A 22,203-nucleotide genomic window follows, 5' to 3' on the forward strand; every position below is an offset into this window, starting at 1 on the left:
AAAAGATCTAGGGTTCTAGTCAGTGGCAAGGTGTAGACAATTTCATAAGGTTTCCAAAAATATAAAGTTTGTAAAATTTGGCCGAGTAGATTTGTCACAATTGAATTTCAAAGTTTGCATCAGATTGTATATTTTATCTAATTTCCAAATTTGAATTCAAATAGGTGGGCTTGCGCGGGAAGGGAACTTGGGCCGGCCCGATCTGCGTCCGGCAGCGGGCCGCCTGACGGTGTGGGGACCACACGTCGGTGTGTTTTAAAACACCGAAACGGTGCGGGGAGGTGGACCGTAGGATTAGAGTGGGATCGCACGGTCGAGGATGGCCTTCGTCTCCGGCGAGAGGGGGAACTCACCGCGACGGCGGCAGGGGGTCGGCGAGCTCGTCGGAGCTCCGGCGGTCGAGGGCGAGGTGCACGGCAACGTTGTCGACGACGGTGAAGCAGAGGGAAGCAGCGGCGTCTCCAATGGCGGCCTCCTGCTCCGGCGGCCTCCGTGTCGGGCGGCGGCGTCGATCTTGCGATTGGCGGTCTCCGGCGGCGTATCTATGAAATTGAGGTGGCGGGGAGTTCGAGGATGTGTGGAGTCGATTGGCGTGCTCAGTTTGGACGGAGGAGTCCTCCTTTTATAGCGGCTCCGAGCCAGGGCGGGCGGTCATGGTGACGGTGGCTCTGGCGCGCTCCCGTCGATCAACGGCGTGGGCGAGGGCATGGTCGTGTCTAGGCAGACTCAGGGAGCGTCACGATGTACTCGAAACAGCTTTCGGTGGTCAAGCACAGTGGCGCGCGTCACGCGTCCGTGGGCACTGTGGCGGACGGTCGTCGACGCGGTCGTCGTCCACGGCGTTCCCGCGGCCTCGTGCGCGTGTCCAGGTGATGCAGGGTGCCGTGGTGCGTCTACTGGCGGTGAGCGTGAAGGCGGAGGTGACGCAGGGGCGCGGGGTGGGCGACGCTGCGGCGCGTCCAGCGGCTGGCGCCATGCGCGCTGGCGCGGCATGGGCGTGCTGGGCGCGTGCGGGCGCGACGTTTTCTACCCGTTGCGGTAACATTTTTCGTCGAGGCAGTGTTGGGTCGTGCTCAGGTGAGTGAGAGGGAGGTGAATGACAAGGTGATGCAGGCTGGATTGGACCAGATGAGGAGATGGCATGAATTGGCCATGCCATGCCACGGCATGGCAATGTTTGCTTCATTTGATCTCTCTTTGACCAGTGCAAGTGGTGGTGATGGTGTGGTGAGGTGAGAGGGAGGTTCCAGGGTGCAGAGAGGTCAGAGTTGGACCAAGTCCAAGTGGAAAATGAGGTATGGGCTCAATTTGATACTCTGCCTGCAATGTGTTCGACAGAATGCCCGCAAGAAAATTATTTTCGAAATTTGAAATTCTTTTTGGTGGGTTGTAAACAAATATTAAGTGGAGCATTTTGGTGGTGGTGGTGGTCAAAATGGATTTGATATGCAAAATCACATTTTGCATAAGATCTTAAATTTGTTTCAAAGTCCTGACTTTGCTTGCTTGCCATTTGAAATTGGTGATGAATTTGGGGTGGTGGTTTTGGGCAAAGTTGTAGTGCTTGATGTTGTCTTGGATGAGGTGAAAAGAGTTGACAAAGTTTAGAAGTGGAAAGAAGAGAACCAGGGGCTCAAAGTGGCCATCAGACTAAAAATGGCACAAGTGACCATATTGCATGTGACTTGGAATTTGAGTTTGATTTTGGTTTGAATTGAGTTGGCTTGATTCCAAAGGTGTTAATAAGTGTTTATTAACCATTTACAAGTAATGGTGCCAACCAATTTGGCCTAGATTAAGTATTTGCAAAAATGGCATAGGCCTTATGTGAGGGTGAAATGGATTTTTGGGATTTCTTTTATATTTCAATTTTAATTGGCCAAGGGTGATCAAGTGATCATTGCTAGGGTTGTAAAGTGGGAGAGAACACATAAGCAAACATCATGGCAATTGCACACTCAAAATAATTAATAAGGTGATCTATATGCATAAACCTATATGATGAGAAAAAGTTTTTGTTGGCCTCAATTTTTGGATTCTTGAATTCTCTCTTGTTCATTTTGTTGAAACTTGGGATGTTACAAACCCTTCCCCCTTACAAAAGATCTCGTCCCGAGATCTAGAGAAAACTAGGTACTAAAGAGATCTGGGTATTCTTTCTTCATGTCTTCCTCGCGTTCCCAAGTTGCTTCTTCTTCAGTGTGGTTACTCCATTGTATCTTCAGGAACTTGATACTTCTGGTGCGGGTGGTCCTGAATGCTTCTTCCAGGATGCGAATAGGCACTTCGCGGTAGGTTAGGTCCTTGTTGATATCAATGGCTCTGTGGTCGATGTTCTTGAATACTTCGGTCTTCTCAGGCACTTCTAGGCACTTCCTAAGTAGTGAGATGTGAAACACATCGTGTACGGCGGACATCTCTTCCGGTAGTTCCAACTGATATGAGACTTCTCCTCGGCGATCCAGAATCTTGAATGGTCCGACATATCTGGGGGCGAGTTTTCCTTTGAGTTGGAATCTCTGCATTCCTTTGAGGGGTGAGACTTTGAGATACACAAAATCTCCGATCTCGAATGTCATCTCTCGGCGTCTCTTGTCGGCGTAGCTCTTTTGTCTGGATTGGGCGGTCTTGAGGTACTCGCGGATCTTGTGCACCTTCTCTTCAGCTTCGCGGAGAACATCGGGGCCGAAGACTTGACTATCTCCGACTTCCGACCAGTTCAGAGGGGTACGGCATTTCCTTCCGTACAGGGCTTCAAAGGGGGCCATCTGTAAGCTGGCTTGATAGCTATTGTTGTAGGAGAATTCTGCATATGGTAGGCAGTCTTCCCATTTGGATCCGTACTCTAGCACACAGGCTCTCAACATATCTTCTAGGATCTGGTTGACTCTCTCTGTCTGTTCGTCAGTCTGTGGGTGGTATGCTGTGCTGAAATTCAGACGGGTTCCTAGTCCTTCATGTACTTTCTGCCAGAATCTTGAGGTGAATTGTGATCCTCTATCTGACACAATGGACTTCGGGGTTCCGTGCAGGCTGACTATTCTGGATATGTATAGCTCAGCTAGCTTTGGGCCTTGGTATGTGGTCTTGACAGGGATGAAATGGGCAACCTTGGTTAACCTATCGATGACTACCCAAATGGAGTCATTTCCTCTGCTAGATTTGGGCAATCCTGTGATAAAGTCCATACCGACAGAATCCCATTTCCACTCCGGAATCTGTAAAGGTTGCAACAGTCCTGCGGGTCGTTGATGTTCTGCTTTGACTCGCTGACAGATATCACACTTGGCGATGTAGCTTCCTATCTCTCGCTTCATTCCGTGCCACCAGAATTGTTCCTTCAGGTCTTGGTACATCTTGGTACCTCCGGGGTGGATTGAGTAAAGGGTGTCATGGGCTTCTTGCAGAATGACTTGTTTCAAGTCAGAGTCCGATGGTACGCAGAGACGTTCTTTGTACCAAAGAACTCCGGCTTCATCTACGGTAAATCCTGGTGCCTTTCCTGCAGCTATCTGACTCTTTATTCCGTCAATGCTGGCATTTCCCTTCTGGGCTTCTTTTATCGGCTCATCAAGGTGGGTTGGAGTTCAATGTGGCGAGGAATCCTTCGCTCACTAGCTCTAGTCCGAATTGTTCAAACTCTTGGTACAGGCTTGGTTGCTCTATTGCGATCATGGAGTTTAACTGACACGGCAGTCTGCTCAAGGCATCAGCTACCACATTGGCCTTGCCGGGGTGGTAGTGAATTTCCATGTCGTAATCCTTGATTAATTCTATCCATCTGCGCTGTCTCATGTTCAGCTCCTTCTGGGTGAAGATGTACTTCAGGCTCTTGTGATCTGAATATATCTCGCATCGATTACCCATGAGGTAATGACGCCAAACCTTCAGGGCTAACACTACGGCTGCTAACTCCAAGTCATGCGTTGGATAATTCTGTTCATGTTGCTTCAGTTGCCTTGATAGGTAAGATATCACTTTGCCTTCTTGCATCAACACACATCCAAGTCCAGTCTTGGATGCATCACAATAGACATCAAATGGCTTGGTGACATCGGGCATGATCAATATTGGGGCTGTGGTTAATCTGAGCTTGAGTAGCTGAAAACTTTCTTCACATTTGTCATTCCAATCAAATTTCCGGTCCTTCTTCAGCAGTTGAGTCATTGGTCTTGCGATGCTTGAAAATCCTGCAACGAATCGGCGGTAATATCCCGCCAATCCTAGAAATGCTCGACTTCGATGCGGGTGGTTGGGACCTTCCATTCCTCAACTGTTTTGATTTTTGCGGGATCTACAGCAATTCCTCCTGCAGACAAGATGTGTCCCAGGAATCCCACTTCTCTCAACCAAAACTCACATTTGCTAAACTTGGCGTACAACTGATGTTGCCTAAGGGTTTCTAGAACCACTTCCAAATGTTGCTCATGTTCTTCTTCTGATTTGGAGTAGATAAGGATGTCGTCGATGAAGACAACGACAAACTTATCCAGGAATTCCATAAAAATCTTATTCATGAGATTCATGAAGTAAGCGGGGGCATTGGTCAGTCCAAAGGACATGACATTGTACTCATACAGTCCATATCTGGTGGTAAAGGCAGTCTTTGGAATATCTGTTGCTCGGATTTTCAGTTGATGGTAACCTGTCCTCAGATCAATCTTTGAGAAAACTTGGGCACCGGTCAGCTGGTCAAACAGGTCTTCTATCTTTGGCAGAGGATATTTATTCTTGATGGTGACATCGTTAAGCTTACGATAATCCGTAACCAAACGAGTGGCACCGTCCTTTTTATCCACAAACAAAACTGGTGATCTCCAAGGCGACGCACTTGGTCGAATCAGACCTTTGTACAGCATATCATCCGATTTGCTTTTTCGTTCCATCGATTCTGCGGGGTTCATGCTATAGGCTCTACGGGCTATAGGTCTGTTCGAGGGATTAACTCGATGATAAACTCGATATCCCGGTCCGGGGGCATACCGGGTAGATCATCCGGAAACACATCAGGGTATCGACAAACGACCCTGATTTGATCCAGAGTTGGCTTTGCTACACTTTGATTGCAGGTGAATTTTCTGGGTAGTTTTTCAGATAAGTGTTCTATTATTATTCCGGTGCTACTTGTCATGGTGATGGCCTTCTTGGCGCAGTCTATCAATCCATGATGTTTCGCCATCCAGTCCATACCCAGGACTACTTCCAATCCTTTTGTTCCCAGAACAATCAAGTTTGCATAAAAGTCTATTTCATGGATTACGATGGGTACATCTTTGCAAAATTTTCTAGCTTTAGTTGTTGATCCAGTGTATTTGAACTACCATGACATGTTTCAAGCTGATTGGTTGAATCTTACTAGTGCACACAAAATCTTCAGTAACGAACGAATGCGATGCTCGAATCAAACAACACTCTTCTTTGGTATTGAGTTAACGAGAGAACATACCCAGCACCACGTCGAGTGCTTCCTGGGCTTCCTCGGCATTCATGTGGTAGAGGCGACCTCCGCGGTTGTTCGGGTTGTTGGGGGCGAACTTCTTCTTGCCGGTGGAGACACGGCGTTGTCTGCGAGCGGTGGTGCGGGGTTGCTGCGAGCTTGGCGAGCCTCTTGGGACACTCATTGGAGTAGTGCCCCACTACACCACACTCATAACAAGTGATGGTGGTCTTGTCCTGCTTGTTCGCGACGGGGATTGCATTGCTCCCGGTCCTTGGTGCGGTGTTGGAGTTGTTGTTCTGTTGTTGTTGTTGGGGGCTCTCGGCGGAGCGCGGTTGAAGTTGTTGTTGGTGTTGTAGTTCTTGTTGTTGTGGTGGCCTCCTGGCTGGGGTTTCCTCCACTCCGGTTACGATAAACCGGACGTGACATCGTGCATTGGGCTTGTTGGTTACGAAACCTCCGCCCGAGTTGGGGCGGTACCTTGGGGCATTGCCGGGCCCACTGCGATTCATCATGCGGCGCTTGCGGTTCTCGGCGGCTTGGTGCGGTTGCCTTCCATCCGGATGGCGGAGTCAACGAGGGCTTCGAGGTCGGCAAAGGGGATGTTGATCAACACGGTGCATCTCATCATGCGGTCCATTCAGAACCTTTCCTTCCTCTTCTCGATAGTGTCGGTCTCATCCGGGCGTACCTTGACAGGTGTGAGAAACTTGTCGCGGTATTCCACCACGGACATCCGGCCTTGCTTCGATTCACGGAATTCATCTCTCATCTTCTTTATCGAGACCCGGGGCACATGGTACTTGCTGAACTTGAGCTTGAATTCAGTCCAAGTCATGAACTGTCCCGCGTTCATGGCACGGGTGCTTGTCCACCAAGCTCTTGTTGGTCCTGCTAAGTAGTGCGTGGCAAACAGCACTTTCTCATTCTCTTCCACTCCGGCTACTTCTAGATTGTTCTCCATAGTTTGGAGCCAATCATCTGCATCAAGTGGTTCCTCGGTCTTGCTGAAAACTGGCGGGTTGGTATTCGGAAGTTCTTGAGCTTAGATCCTGGATGATCATGGTGGCCTTGATTGTTGTTGACAAGGCTGTTGAAGTCTTTGCAATGTTGGCTTGCCTTTCAGCTCTTTCTGCTTCTCTATCTTCCAAAGATAACTTGCAACATCTGCATCATAGCGTCTTGGTTCGTGTTGCGATTTGGAGGGGCCATCTGAGTATTGAGATTGATCATGAGAAAAGAGGAAATTTCTATGGCTTGTTTTGTGTTTAAGTTCAAAGCTTAAAACTTGAAGTCTTTTCATGATGACACAACCATACATTCATTCATAGCAAACAACACACATTACAAGCTAACACACTAAGGGTTTTAAGAACCCTTCTTCTCCAAACTACGATACATGGGGCGGGATACAACTCACACCTACGATAGTGCATAAGTGAACTACTCCTCCTCCTCATCAACATCGATGGGGGTGTGGTCATCATCCTCGTCGTCCGAAGTCGTAGTCTTCCCCCTCGGTGTTCTCATCCTCCTCGAAGTCGTTGTCGTCACTCGGGTAGTTGCTTCCTCCCTGAATGTCTTCTCCATCTTCCTCCATCTTCTTCATCTGCTCTTCTGGGCCTTGACGGTGGCCTCGAGTGCGGCTATCTTCGCGCGGAGGCGGATGATAGTGGCATCCCTCTTCGCGCGGCTGCGGCGGAGGGTCCTGCGGTCCTTGGCGAGCAGCTTGATGCGATCACCTTGCTCGATGATGCGGGCGTGAGTCCGGTTGGCGTACTCACGGGAGTGGTCGAGATCCCGCCGAGTGTGGTACGGCATGAAGTCGAGATGCTCCACATGGTGCTTCAGCTCCGGGTGAGAGGTCATGTCCATGGGCTCTCCGGCGAGTTACGCCTCGCGAGGTGCGAAAGCGAGGGTGCTTGAGTGCCTCCCGCTCATCCCGCACAGCGTGCGAGTCCCTCCCGAAGTCCGCGAGCAAGTCCGTCCAGCCAGTTGCTCTCCATGAAGGAGAAGAGGATCCTCTCAGAAGTGGGAGGCTCCATCTTGCCCCTCAAGTCAGCGGTGATGATCCACTGCAGCTCGCCTCCTGGCTGGTTCGCGATCTGCGATCCGTGGAACTCCGGGTGCGGGCGACCAAGGTGGTCGGACAGGGCGTTGAGGTCGTGCTCGAAGATCAAGCTTCCCCCATTCCCAAGCTGGTAAAACTTCGTGTTCACGGGCTCCATCTGAAAGTGAAGTAAAGGATTAAGTTAGAGAAGTGAACAAGTGTGGCAAAATTTTAGTTATATTTCTAAGGAAGAGCATGACTTCTTGTTTTTCCAAAGAGCTCAAGGAGAAGACAAAGATTTAAAATTTTCAGAAATACTTCATTCCTTTTTGAAACTCAATTTTTCAGAACGTCCATTTCTAACTAGGGTCTCCTAAGGTCAAACAATGGCTCTGATACCAAGTCCATAACCATGGACATCGCCGAGGTCACCCCTCGTCAGCAGGGGAGAAGTGGAGCTTCACCCGAGATATTCATCACGGTGGCGACCTCGTCGTCGATCTGTGGAATCGTACGGCGACCCCTCCCACCTCGTGTGATGGTCATAGTCTTATCCGGCGCGTAAAGGACATCGACAACCCCAGGCTCTCAAGCCATTACGTAGGCCATTCAACTTCATTGCAGTTAGCTCCCGCCTCTTCGCGCCAAGTGGTTTCATCCTCAGCGGTGTAGAGGTTGGCTGCGGCGTGCTAGTCGGCGGTGGTGGTGTAGGAGCTGTCCTCGACCACTTTTCCAGGAAACTAACAAAGTGCTTTATTGCAAAATGCAAGGATTTGATTAAAATTTTATGAAGTCCCTTTATGTAAGTTGTACATCCACCACTATTTCTTAATGGAAGTTGTCGATCCTTCCGGACGGACCCTTATTCAAAAAAAGGTGCCTATTTTGAAGTCTTTGTCTAACCCAGTCCAACACGAAGGAGCCTTTGGTACCATCACATAAGGACATATCTTGTTTGAATAGATTTTAAGAGCATCTCCAAGAGCGCTACCACATGGCAGTCATAGGTTCGAAATGGTTTGGGTGGCATCCGTTTGGCCAAAACTGCGTCCAACGACGCTAATATATGAATCCAATAGTATATAGTAATGTTTATGATAGATATATCACATATTTTGGTAACTAAATTAATATTTAATTCTTTTATGACACGTTAAAGCCTAATAAACCGGTGCGAATGGAGGGAGTAATTGTGGCCTAACCCTCTGTGTATGTGTGGTTTGGCCAAAACTTTCGTAGCCAAAAACCCTCCACTTGCAAGTCTTGTGGAAGTGTGGGAGAGAGACTGTTTCCTACACAATGAACGAAAGAAGATGACTGTCCAAGTCAGTAGCTCGCCCATTGAACCTAGACTAGGAGTAGAAGATTTGTTGAGCGTGAGAACACAGTGAAACTCCGAAAAAAGTCCGAAGCACGCGAAGAAACAAAAGCATGTGAGAAAGCAAAGGCGTGTGCTATGGTGCGGAAGCAGACCGCCGACGCGGAGCACGGAAACCTAATTGACGCCAGCCCAAAACCAAAACCAACCCACGCAAACACGCCAAATAAATCAATAATTAATTCCTAATTAATACGGCCAGCCAGGTCAAGAAAATCAATAAAATCCTCCCTCTTTATTTCCTGCTATAAAAGCCCTTCCGCCTCCTCCATAGCCTTCCAAGCATGAGCTCCTCTCCCCTGCGCACCTCCTCCCGTTCCATGGCCGCCCCGAGCTCCTGGGCCTCCCCGTTCCACGAAAGAAGAGCTTAGCGCTTCCTCCAAGCCTCCTCCGTCCTTTCCAGCTCCTCGGCCGCCGTCTCCGTCCGTGCCAGGTTATTCTTCGTCGAGCAGAGAGAGAGGAAGGAGCGAGATTTGAAGCCAGATCCATGGGGAAGTACGTGGAGCTGCTGGACATGGGTGTGCGCATAGCGGCGCGGTTCCACTCCCACTGCCCGCAAACGGCGCGCATGTACTACCACCCCCCGGCTTCCTCGGCGGCCGCCAACCACGCCGGCGACGGCGCCGGGATGCTGCCGACCGAGGGCGCCGCGGCGGGCGCCGTGGCCATGATGAAGAGGCAGCAGCGGGCCGCCGTCGACGCCGCGGACATCATCCTCTACACCGTCGTCTAGGGCCGGCCGATGCTGTGTCCTTGTGCCGTGGAAGAAGATTTGAGGCAGAGATGTTATCTTGTTATCTTTATTTGTTTGTTTTGAGAGGGAAAGGGAGAGGGAAATGAGAGATTTATCGGTTGATTGAATGAATGAATGGATTGAAGAAATTTGCAAGTCCAGATGCGTTCTTGGTCGTTCCTTGTTTAAAATCCTCGCTCCGAATTCGTTTTGCGATTTTTTAATTGGCAGAGGCCGCTCACAGCAAGAACCTCTCTCCTTTTCTTTTTTGTTTATTCAGTTCTATCGTCACTACGTACTGATTTTTTTAAAGATAGGCAAGTGTTCCAATTGTTCAGTTGGCAGCGGCCGCTCACAACAAGAGCCTACCTCCTTTTTGTTTTTGTTTATTGAGTTCTATCGTCAGTACTGATTATTTTTAAAGAAAATAGGCAAGTGTTCCTTGAGTAATCAGGTGGTGGGTCTTGATGCCGCGAACATCATGACAGATAAATTAGGGAATCCTAGGTTTGGCTCCATCAGACGATACAAAAACAATGCAGCGAACTGGTTCCTGATCCTGTTTCGTGAATATCACGCAGCAGAATTTTTGGCTGGTTGGCGCTAGCAGCATCAACAGGCGAGAAGATGGAACAAGATGGGGTTTTGCCCCCGTCGGTTCCACACGTTTTCGATGGGTGGCACCGGACCAGGTCGCCGTCGTCGCGAGATCTGGCGGGGCCACGCTCCCCCTCCCAGATTTGATGTTTTGTGCCACAGCCAGAGACACTTTGGGGTTTTGTGGACGGCAAGTCACGTACTCACGTCTCCCATGCTCTGCGGAGCGCGGCGGGGCGCAACCGGGGGAGGAGCCATACGGACGGGAACGGTGGTGTGCCACCACTTTCAGAGAACTTGTGCTCTTTGGGGAAAAGTTTTTATTCCATTATTTTTTTGGCAGTATTTGCCAGAGTAGCTAGTCAGGAGTACTACTACTACTAATCGTCAGCTCTAGACAGCGTTCCTTGCACGTTGTCACCGATATTTATTTTTTTTGAATAAAGGAGGGCCTAGAAGGGCCTTGAACCTTTCATTAAGTCAACAGCAGAGGTACATAAAAAGGTTACAAAGGACCCCAAGAAATGAGAAAAACATGTATGGGTCCCCAGCAAATGCAGAGAAGACCTTGCTAAATTTTTTGACCTTGCAATCTAGTCCTCCCTCTTCTCCACTGCGGAGCAGGAACCGCAGCGCGTTGCAACCATGAACGAGTGCGGGGACAAGACCACTTGCCTTCGTCCTGGCAAAGCTTTCAGCGCCTACAGTGATGAAGGACCTCCAGACGGAGGTTGAAAAGCAGCCGGAGCATACCGGCGTTGAAGCGACCATGTCGGTCGAAAATTCGGCGCCCAATTCCTGGACGCAGATGAGTTGCTCCAAGAAAAAAAAAGGTTCTTGATCTCCAAGGCTGCCGAAGCAGAGCGACAAGACCACAATGACACGACGGTAGAGAAACCAACCTACCATGGTTCCCAGGACTGCCACGAACCTGGGGAGGCAAGCATAGATGAGGTCGATGTCGCCTGATCTGAACACTCGCAACAGCAGCTTGACGGAGCCCTGGCAGAGCCACTCCATAGCACCTCAGAGGCATATGTCGATACGGATCTTGGGGTGTCGCAGCTCCTCTGCAGCTTCCCTCCTCGCCGCCACGGCAGGCCGGCGTAAATTGCAGCTGAGAGCTTCTCCACTTTGAGCAGCATCGGCAGAGATACAGCGGCCCTCTGCCGTCAATAAGAGCCAGAGCAGCCTCCCTTGAGAGGAGCCCTCCTTCCCTCGCTACCTCGGTAGGCCAAAGGAGAGAGCCGCCACAGCCGCCCAAACTCGCATCCACCACATGCTTTATTAGTGGAGTAGCTGGTGGAATCCAACCGCGCCCCTCCAACGAGAACGGCGAGGGGGAAGGACACCAGCAGCCGCCGGATCTGGCCTGGAAAGACCGACGAACTCCAACCGGCAGAACACCAACTAGTGGCACTAGGGCCAAAACTAAAGCTAATATATACACTACCTAAGCCGCGGCCTTCCCTCAGCACATCTCTGCCGGCGACGCCGGCGAGAATGGCCTTGGGTCGGCCCGGCGATTTGGAGATCCCTCTCAAAGTACTGTAGCAGCGGAGGAGGGGAGGTTGGGGAAAGTGATTCCTCGCTTGCTTACCACTACAATAGAATTCTTTACCCACGACGACACGACTAACTTATCCCTATAAAATTACCTTCTGCTGCCATCTCAACGCATTTCAAGCTACTAGATGCTAGAATATTCTATATCACGTTTTCTTAACCTAGTTACGAAAATAATATCTTTCAAAATATGTCAGACTAGACATATCAATCACATAGAAGAAGAGATCGATGAATCGATACGATACGATGCCAAAAACGGCTACAACATTGCCCTTATTTGAACACTAGCCAAGAGCTACCACATACACACTACAAGAACAATATACAAATTAATGAGAACCAGATCGTAGTCCGATGGCAAGGGAGGCGTTTTTGCACGTAGGTAAATAAAGAGTTTTGACTAGTAAGTGTTTATGAAATAAAAATGGCTTTGTGCAAATGAACCTAGAGTTTAGAACCATGCTTAGAGTTGCTAGTACTTTTGTTAGTATAGTTTGCGGGTACTTTAAAGTACTCATGGCTTTGTCTCTGGCTATTCAAATGGCAGTAGACCCAGGTCCGAGTCCCATCGGGGACTGAATTTAGGATTTTTGTGGACTTCTATCTTAAAATAAAATAAAAACCCATCACGTGCTAGTTCCTGAAGCAAGGTAACTCCTAATAATAAACCTCATCTAAACTCTACTCTTCGACGTACAAACCACGCTTGATCAACTAAGATTCGCGAGAGAGGTGTTAGCACTCCTCGATGACTCCGTGGAGATGAACGACACCCACAAGCACGGTCATTACCGGCTCCGAACGAAGACATAGCAGGACTTTCATCGCCCTCGCTAGATTGCGCTTTCGCCTCCACATCACGCTGATGTTGCCGCAACAGAGTTGTCGTGGCCCAGAGGTACGACTGTCACAACAACTAGCAACACGACGGTACCTTGTGCCACACAGCGCTCACCCCAGTGTAGCGGAACAAGAGCATCAACCCTACCCAACAACACAGAAGGTAAGAGTCGAGCGCACCACACATCACGAAAACCTCAAAAGTCAATTAGTTGTGCCACCAGGAGCCTCGGTCACCGCCCCTAGCTAGGGGCCGACACGAATCTTGCCCCTAGGCCCACCTAGGCCCAAGCCATACCTGGAACTCGAAGACCCCACCTAACGGGCACCACCACTGGGCAATCCAATACCTCGTCCTCCATCGTCGTGCCAAGCTCGTTGCAGGGCGCCGCAACATCACGCCACCATATAGAAGGGGCATTACTTGGGGAGAAGGGCAAGCTTTGTCCAATGGCGACCTCTGGCGACCTCTGGCGACAACAGGTGGGTGGAAGGCATGTGGAGGTGTCGGCGCGACCGGGCATGCGCCACCTAACCCTAGGCGGCACTGGGTGCAAAAGTATACCCTACCCTCTATCTCTCTCTTACGAAGGAATCTGAGTAAATAAGAGTTGCTCAACGTTGAGATTAAACGTGGCCGAAATACCAAAAAATTGGTATCTTTCAACTTGTCAAGAGAGCGAGATAGATTTCAAAACTCACGTAGTCACATGCATACTCACATGCATGCATGGGTTGCACCAGGCAACTGGGAAGCGCATTTTCTATCCTGACAAGCAACCTTGGAACAGTATGTGATTCATCATTAGTTTAAACCTATATATCATGGGCCAGCAAACCTGCACATGAGAGAGATGGGCAGAGACAGAGAACCATCACCCATTTCCGCGAAGTGGGCGAAAGATTGGGCGGCGGAGAGTCCCCGCGTCGCGTGCGCCTCCCCTCATCGTCGCACTCGTTTTGGACGATCCACCGCAGCCGAAGAAAAGCACCGTAAAAGTACAGCGGGGTTGCAACTTTTACCGCATGGTGAAAGTGGGATGTGCAGTGTACTAGTACTACCGCGCATCTTTGACCGCGCCAGCGACGTGGACGGGTCGTGTTTTGGGCCCGGTTCAATGGTCGCCACCGTCGCAGCAGCAGGGGGTCGGTCATGATGATGATGGTGGTGTCGCCTCCTCTCGAATTTACTGCGTCTGCTGCGCCGTATACACCGCCCCAACGGCTAAAATCTGCCAAACCAAGCATCCCCGGTTAAATTACTGGTCCAAAAATAACTTTGTGGCGTCTTGGTCTATCATGATCGGTGGACGTGAAGATGCTTTGCTTGTATTCCTTGGTAAAGAAAAATCAGAAAATTTAGAGCTTTTTCAGCCGGGTCTAATATGCAGCCCGGTGGATGATTTTTGCGCCGTATTTTACCGTAATGCTTAATTATGCAGACATTCGCCATCTTTCTTATTTAAACTTTCGATCAAGTAATACCAGGGTATCGGACAACAACATAACGATGTTGGAGCACATCAAATACTCGCTCGATTTATCATTCATGTAAGCCTCTTCACATCGAGCAAGCCATGATATCTCCTCAACCTATTTTATCGTGGAGTATCATTGTATTGTTTATTGTGGAGTAGGCTACATCTCCACTCCACGGTACAACGCTACTCCATGATACAACACCAAGCAGCAAACAACGCACTTTCTACAAACCCAATGATAAATGATCCGCGGTTCCCAACAATCTACCATGAGTGGCGAGAAGAGGAGCACACGACTTCAGGACCGCGTCACGGACCAAGCAAGACACACCATTGCATGACCTCGACTCCAAGGACGTACATCTCCTCATGAGCCTAGAGGAATCGGAAAGGAGGAGGCAGGATCCGGATGGACTCAGGGAAGACGCCGATGAGGAAGTGTCGCCATGTCGTACATTGCACCCTGAAGCACAAGCTCAGGGCATCAACCAATGCCGGTAGCGCATCATTGCATGTAGTCTTTAAATGTTGTGTCGGCCACTCCCCTGATGGCCAAGACAACATCTTCAAGAAGATGACGCCACCGTGGTGCCACCGCCACCGCTCCGGTCGCCGGACCTATGGTTTCCCCCGGCATCTGATAGGAGGGGGAATAGTGAAGGCCATGGACAGTTGGACACGCCTTCAAGAAGGGACCAGCGCCCGCAAGCGTCACCGTCGCCCACAAGTGTCGTCGTGCTCATCTTGGCCTTCACCAAGCCGGACTTTCGCCCCGGTCAAACACCATGATCACATGACTACTCGAAGATGGATTCGATATGGACGGCGAAGATAAAAGGCACTGGTTTGAGCCACCACCACCGAGAGGAGAGGAACATCGGCGTAGGAGAAGGGCGCCAACCACCACCGGCACCACCATGGCCACCGAAGCCTAGACCGTCGCTGCCCGCACCACCTCGGTACCAGCCAACCGCTACAGCCAAGCACTACCGGCGCCACCACCGCGCATGTCTGCTGCCGCGCCAAGAAACGCCTGCCCGCCCAAGCCCATCTAGGCGCAAGATGGCCCAGAGCTCACTACCGCGCTTGCATGAGCGCCTCCTTGTGAGGCGGCCGAGCCAGGGCCGTCATCTTCGAACGTGCTCACCGCCGGGAGCCTGCATCACCTCGCCGCCACCGTGCCACGCGCCGTAACCACATAACATGAAGCCACCACGTCCACGCACGGAGAAGTCCCTGTCGCCGCCGCCCAGGCTTTGACCGGCGGTACATGTGGCGGCGGTAGTAAGGGGGACGGGGGGAGGGGAGGAGGACTGCGGCCGGCGGTGTGTCAGGGTCGGGTAGGGTTGGGGTCGGGGTCAGGACGGGAGCAGTTCCTATGTTGTGCTATTTTTCTCTCTGCAAGCATATTAAGAAAACAAATAAAAGCGGAAACTAAGAAAGAAAAATAAAACGAAAGGAAGAAAAATAAAAGACGTGCGAATGCAATGCGGGCAACCAGACGGAGGAAATCTTTGGTTGGCAAGAGCTTTCAAGGGAAACCAGACGGAGGTGTCCCGATCCGCACGTTCTGACGTGACGCCAATGCGCCATGTTGTGTACTGTGAACGGCTGGCCGCTGGCTGGGTGTGTGGCGCCGGAGGCGTCGTCCGTCGCCGTCGCTGGCGGGGCCCCGGCGCGATATTTCGTCTGGGGAAGCGTTCTGGAGTTTTCCGACGGTGGTTGGAACACACGTACAACGCGATGATGCGCGTAGGCAGAGACAGGGTTGCATGCACCATCACACGGAGCGACTTCCTCTTTCGATCCAAGTTTCAGTCACAAGCACATCTGTCTATACACTCTAGGACATCTCCAACGGGACGAGGCATATCGGACGGCCAAAAGTGATCGCAAGAGTTTGTTTGCGTCATCCTATGGACATATTCTGTCCGCGCGTCCGTATGCGTCTGGGTGTGCTCCCAGCGGGTCGATCCATTTTGAGATTTGCAACATATTTAGAAAGCATAAGAAAGTAATACATTTAAACTATACAAAGTAGTTCTAAAAGCCTAGACTACTTGCTGCATGACGGGCCGGCCCTATCGTTGCATTCTTTCACCTGCTTCTCCGCCGCCTCCCGTGCGGCCGCTAGGGCTCGGTGTGCTGCCGCGTCCTCAAGCAGGCTCTGCCGCAGCCTCGCATTGGCGACGTCGTCCTTGAGCGTCTCGAAGAACTCGACTATAGCCCTCTGCTCCGTCGCCTTCTCCTCCTGGGTAGGCGCATCAGGGTCATCGGAAGACCATGAGATGTCGGGGTCGCAGTCTCTGCGGCTGCGACGGCCGCCGTCCTGCGGCGTTCCATCTCGGCATCGAACGCCGCGTGGACCAGGGCCTTGGCGTCCCTGACCGGGTCGAGGAGGTCGTTCGTATTGTCGTCGTCGTCGAATTCCTCGTGGGAGCTCGAGGCCGGGGGAGGTGGAGGTGGAGGCGCGACAGCCTGGCCGCGGCCGGCGCTGCTCATGGTGGCTCCGGTGGAGGCTGAGCGGCAGCGGCGCTACGGTGGAGGTTGTGCGGCGGCTAGGGTTTACTGGGGAGGAGATGAGATGATCGTGCCCCTATTTATATAGGTCGGAGGCAGGGCGACAACCGCGCCACGCGTGGCATCGCCATTAATTTCGTGCGTAGAGGTAGGCGACGGGCGCGCGCCACGCGAGGCATCGCCATTTACGCGGCCGCAGACTACTGGAGCGACACCTCGGCGCTAGTTAGCGCCGCTGAGAAGACGCATCGTCGCAGGGTCACTGCCAGGCGGGCCCGACGAAACATCCGTCAGACCGAGCGGACACTTTGCGCGTCTGCGCAGCCTCCATCGTGACGCATCTGGGGCGCACATTTGGGCCAGATTTGCGTCGCCGCGGACGGTCCGGTCGCTTTGCGTCGCCCCACTGGAGGTGGTACCAAACGCATTTTTCGGCTCAGCGGATGCAAACGGTTGTTCAACGTCTGTTTGCGTCGCTCCGTTGAAGATGCCCTCACACGCATATGTTTCACCCAACTAAAAAAAACTTGTTCAAAAAAAAACTCAGATGCATGCATCATTTGTATAGTGAAACCGGAATCCTGCGCATGACCTCCTCCAAATAAGTTTTCATCTCGCTATATGAATATAGCAAACACCCAATACATAACCATTGCTGGGTCAACATCACACAAGCAGGCTCAAGAGAAAACATAAAGCAAAGGAAAGAGAAAAACTGTTGAAGATGTCGGATCGATAAAAAACGAAGATGTCTCGCAGCCGTTACACCATCCGGAGATTTCCACCGCGCTCCTAGCACTTTGAAGCGCCGCGTACCAAGCAACACCTCTAGGACTCTAGGAAGGGATGCGACGATGATGATGCTGATGTCCGGATGGATCCTAGGATTTTCCCTGGTACCCACATGGGCAAGGGAGGAAGGCTTCACCCAACGTCCTTCAGGAAGGTAGGGTGGCGCCCACGGACGCCACCGCGTTGGTGTCGATTTCTCCCGACCCTCGCAACCCTGCCCCCAGACACTTCATCCTGCCCCACCATGCTTGCCGCCCACCACCACGTGCCACCATAGCCTTACGGACACCATTGCCGTCTCACCGTGGCAATCAAAACGAGATGCAGCAAGTCTGCAACCACGCTGGAGGGAACCGCCTCCACCGCCAACTACGGGCACCGGCCGGACCCGTCGATAGGAACAAACCAGGCCCTCTGGGGCCGACTGAACCCGAATGGGCTCGTGAAGCTCCCGTCTCTGCGCTGCAGTACACGCGTCGTCAACACCGCCACACCCGGCTCCGGTCGCCCCCCCCCCCCCCCCCGCCGCGAAAAGCAACACCGAGCCCATTGCTAGCCCGCTCGGACCCAGCGGACCGCCGCCGACCCGAGCGCATAGCCACCGACTGAGGAGACCCCACGTCTCCCTTCCGTGCGTATGGGGAAAAGCTGCTCTGTCGACGCTTGCATCGCGCGAGCTTCGCCCGATGGCTTGCGTCGACGGTGTCAGCTGGGGAGGCTGAGGGAAGGGGTGGCTGAGGTAGGGTTTGCATCTCCTGCCCGTCGCCAACAGGGAGCGACCAAGGCATGGCCAAAGAGTTTTTTGTTGTTGTTGAAATGGGGATATCTAGCCTGAATCCTGCACATGAGACATGAGAAAGATGAGGGCAAGGAGAGACATCGTTCTACTCGTGGCAGGTTTATTGCTTTGTTAATTTTAAATTAGACTCTTCAAGTTTTATATGAATCATCGACTTCGGTAACCACCAGCAGCAGGAATCGAGAGGTCGTTAATTGCCATTGACACTGCTTGATGGTGTTTGATTTTTCCAAATTTTTTTGGGTCGAGCAGCTAGAGCAATTCCTGACGCAAACTTACATACGCACACATTTAGCTGATTTTGGTAAAGTACCTGTGGCTTGATCTAAACATACTAAAAATCTAAAACGCTCACTTTTTATATCCGTTCTGGAGATGCCTTTGGTTCGCATCTTTGACCGTGCCGGCGACGTGGACGGGTCGTGCTTTGGACTCACAACATGATTCGTTGGCAATACGTATATTTTTTGTTTTGATTTTTTTGATGATTTTCAATATTTTTTTAAAAAATCATCAAAAAATTCAAAACAAAAAATGTACATGTTGCCAACGAATCATGTTGTAAGTACGTAAAGTTTCAATCAAAAATACTTTATATTTTCGACGCAACAAAAAAGACAAATTTAGCAAAAATTTCTGATCGCTTGATTACAGCCGTTAGATGGAAAGTGTAGGGTGGATGGGAGGTCATGGCATAGCGTGACATGCTGTTGTAATGTCACTGAATCCCTGTCCTTTTGGACCCGGTCTACGGTTGCCACCGTTGCACTGATCAAGGGCATGTCCAACTAGCTTTGGATAAAACTTTTGACATATGCATATAATGTTATGGTTCTATTAATATGTCTTTCTCTCAAAAATTGTTTTTTTCTCTTTTTTCTCTTTTTTCTCTCTCACATTTCAACTCAGTTTTCACTTTATGGTCGAAGAGACACTGCCTCCTTATTCAAACCTAATTTAAACTATCCAAACCAAAATAAAGCTGTGCTCCGGTGTCCCCCCCTGGCGAACGATGTTCAGGTGGTAAACGTGCGTTTGGTTCGTGACCAGAAAATATGGATGATCTCATCCCAAAAGCCGAATATTTCTGAGAAAGGCTGGACCATATGATCCGTGAATTTTATGACTAATCTCACTAGCCGTCTGAGAATCCATGGCCGTCGACGCGACTCCGACACCTGCCACCGTCGTATGTGTGGCTCCCCAGCTCAGCGGCGGCCACCATGTCACGGCGAGCGGTGGACTTGCTTTTCCGCGTGGCTCCCCAGCTCGACATCGGCGGCCTCCAGGGCGCGGTAAGCGGCGGGCTTGATTTTCAACGTGGCTCCCTAGCTCGGCGGCGGCGGCCTCCATGGCGTGGCGAGCAACGAGCTTGCTACGTCTGCGTCACACCCAGTCGACAGAAACGGCCTCGCTAAATACGTGCGGGTAGTGACCTTGCTAGGCACGGGTAGGCGGCCGCCCGCTAGGTCCGGCCTCCACCACGACGTTCTATTTAGACGGCTAGGACCCGTTAATTACATATTAACCGGTGTGTTAATGGCATATTTATCCTTTTTTATTAATCGTTAATTAAACATATTTTATCCCATCCCATCCCGTACATGTTTGCCGTGAGCCAAACACACGCGTATTAAGTCGGCCGCGAAGGGTATCAATGAGATCTGGCGTCTAAATAGAACGTGGTTCGCTAGGGGGGACACCGGAGCAATAGCCAAAGCTATGAGGCAACATCCTCGAAGCTATGCATTGGCGTGCCCTAACCGAACGGGGCCTCAGTGGTTGCCATCGTCGCAGCAGCCAGCAGCAGAGGGTCGGTCATGATGATGATGATGGGTCATGGGTGGCTACGCGCGCCTCTCGAATTTACTGCGTCTGCTGCGCCGTATACACGCCCCAACGGCTAAAATCTGCCAAAACAAGCATCCCCGTTTAAATTACTGGTCCGAAAACAACTTTATGGCGTCTTGGTCTATCATGTTGGGTGCACGTGAAGATGCTTTGCTTGGTAACAAGAAGAGAAAACTTGGCCGGAAGTGCAGGCAAAAGGACACGGTCGGTGCACCGAGAATATGGACGTAGACGTAGGCACCTTGCTTGCTTGCAGCTAGTGCACGTCTGAGGCATGTCTAGCACTATCACATTTTTATTGTTCACGAGTCATCCAACCTGCTGAGAAAAGTTCGTGAGTATCACACTGAAGATAACACGACAGGAAAATTAATTTCGTAGCTTCTGAAGTAAGAGCCACAGGGACTGAAACTTCATGTTTCTTGCGTGGACACAAATATTAAATTCTGATTTGTTACTACATTTCCATGTTTCTTTTTGTGCGTGGGTTCACTATTTTGTCTGAAGAAAACAGATATGCTGTGCCTTAAAAAGCCATGACCCTTGCTTCGGTACAAACTGACACAACCTAAGATGGCAATATAACTTTTTTATACTCATTAATTGATTATCAGTTTCTAATTATGTTTAGATTAGGCCGTTGTGATCCAAACCCAAGCCCGCACTACCCACAGTTATCAACCTAACTGTGTCCTCACCCGCGGAGACCATCGCCGGGGGACGGTGTGAGCGATAAGGACATGGCCACCACTAATTTCATAGCATATATTGGTACATATATTTACGGGTTTGTACAAATTTAATTGGTATACATCGTAATAAGCACGTTAAATTCTTATAGGGTTGCAAAGCGACACTAGATTCACACTGCTTCATAGTCGAAATCGATCACATTATTTGTGAAGCTAGCTATAGTGCTAGTATCTTAGCTACTCATGAATATTGATATCACAAAAATGCTAATGTGGCAGGCTGACAGCTGATGGAGGAGGAGAGAGGAGATTAGAATAACATATGTGCATACCGTATCACATATCACGAGAAAAGTTAATGCAAACAAATCTTGTACACAAATTTACATTGAAATACTAAAAAGTAATAAATATAATATAACTATGATACTACTACTATGTAATACTAATATAGATATAGTATCATACACAAATATTATATGCATGATACAATTATATGATAGTTTACCGGTATGACCAGCCTAACAGTTTTAGAAAAGTAGTCTAGCTTAAATTGTTTTTAATGCTTTCGCAGGTTTATGCAGGATGCCGATCTATCTCTGCAAGCACATTAAGCAAACAAACAAAACCGGAACCTAGGAAAGAAACATGCAACGAATGAAAGAAAAACAAAGACGTGCGAATGCGATGCACGCAGTAGATGCCTACCCTTTTTTACGAGCTAGGCTACGCAGGAAATTTTTGGTTGGCAAGAGCTTTCGATCGAGGGAAACCAGACGGAGGTGCTCCGATCCGCACGTTCTGACGTGACGCCAACGCGCCATGTTGTTTACTGTGAACGGCTGGCCGCTGGCTGGGTGTGTGGCGCCGGGGGCGTCGCCCGTCAACGTCGCCGTCGCAGGTTTCGGGGTCGGGGGTCACTGGAGCATTTTGGGCACTCGTTGTGCGGTTGTGGGACTAGTACCGAAAATATACAAGCAGAGAACACACGCACAGCGCGGTGCGCGTAGGCGGACAGGGTTGCTTCTTGCACGTTGACACCACCAAAACCATTCGGTCTGTTTCTATTTGTTTGGATGAGTCCGCGGATAGATTGGTGGTGGGTGTATGGCCCGCTGACCGTATTTAAATAAGCTTGAATAAAGTTAAAAAATGAGCGGAGATTCGATAGAATTTTAATTCATTTAAACATGATTTACATAAAAAATATAAACCCTAGTTTTCAACGCCGCCGTCTTCTTCGTTGTCACAAACAAGATCGACGAACAAGGGAGTCGCCCGCAACTGCTGCGCCCAAGCAGGGACCTCCGGCGGCGGATGCACGTATTTTGGCGGTGGCACGTAATGTGGCTGGAGCCCGTACTATAGCGGATGCACATGCGGCGTACTGCGGTGGAGGCGGCACCATCTGGTCATGCCACACGGTCTGTGGTGGCGCGTGTGGCGGTGGCAGAGAGGCGTTGT

At 50.5% G+C, this 22,203-nt stretch overlaps 1 protein-coding gene across 1 annotated transcript; it reads left to right on the forward strand.

Annotated features, from left to right (window-relative positions):
• The first annotated feature begins 9,122 nt into the window (after nucleotides 1-9,122).
• Nucleotides 9,123-9,754, forward strand: LOC127321878 (uncharacterized). The gene has a single exon (XM_051350837.2). The coding sequence runs from the start codon at nucleotides 9,353-9,355 to the stop codon at nucleotides 9,596-9,598; it is 246 nt and encodes an 81-aa protein (XP_051206797.1). The 5' UTR covers nucleotides 9,123-9,352; the 3' UTR covers nucleotides 9,599-9,754.
• Nucleotides 9,755-22,203: the final 12,449 nt, after the last annotated feature.

Source organism: Lolium perenne, chromosome 2, assembly GCF_019359855.2.
Source record: "Lolium perenne isolate Kyuss_39 chromosome 2, Kyuss_2.0, whole genome shotgun sequence".
Classification (NCBI taxonomy): domain Eukaryota; kingdom Viridiplantae; phylum Streptophyta; class Magnoliopsida; order Poales; family Poaceae; genus Lolium; species Lolium perenne.

What these genes read in the sequence shown, in the direction of transcription:
- LOC127321878 (XM_051350837.2), top strand. Translation starts at nt 9,353, where the DNA reads ATGGGGAAGTACGTGGAGCTGCTGGACATGGGTGTGCGCATAGCGGCG.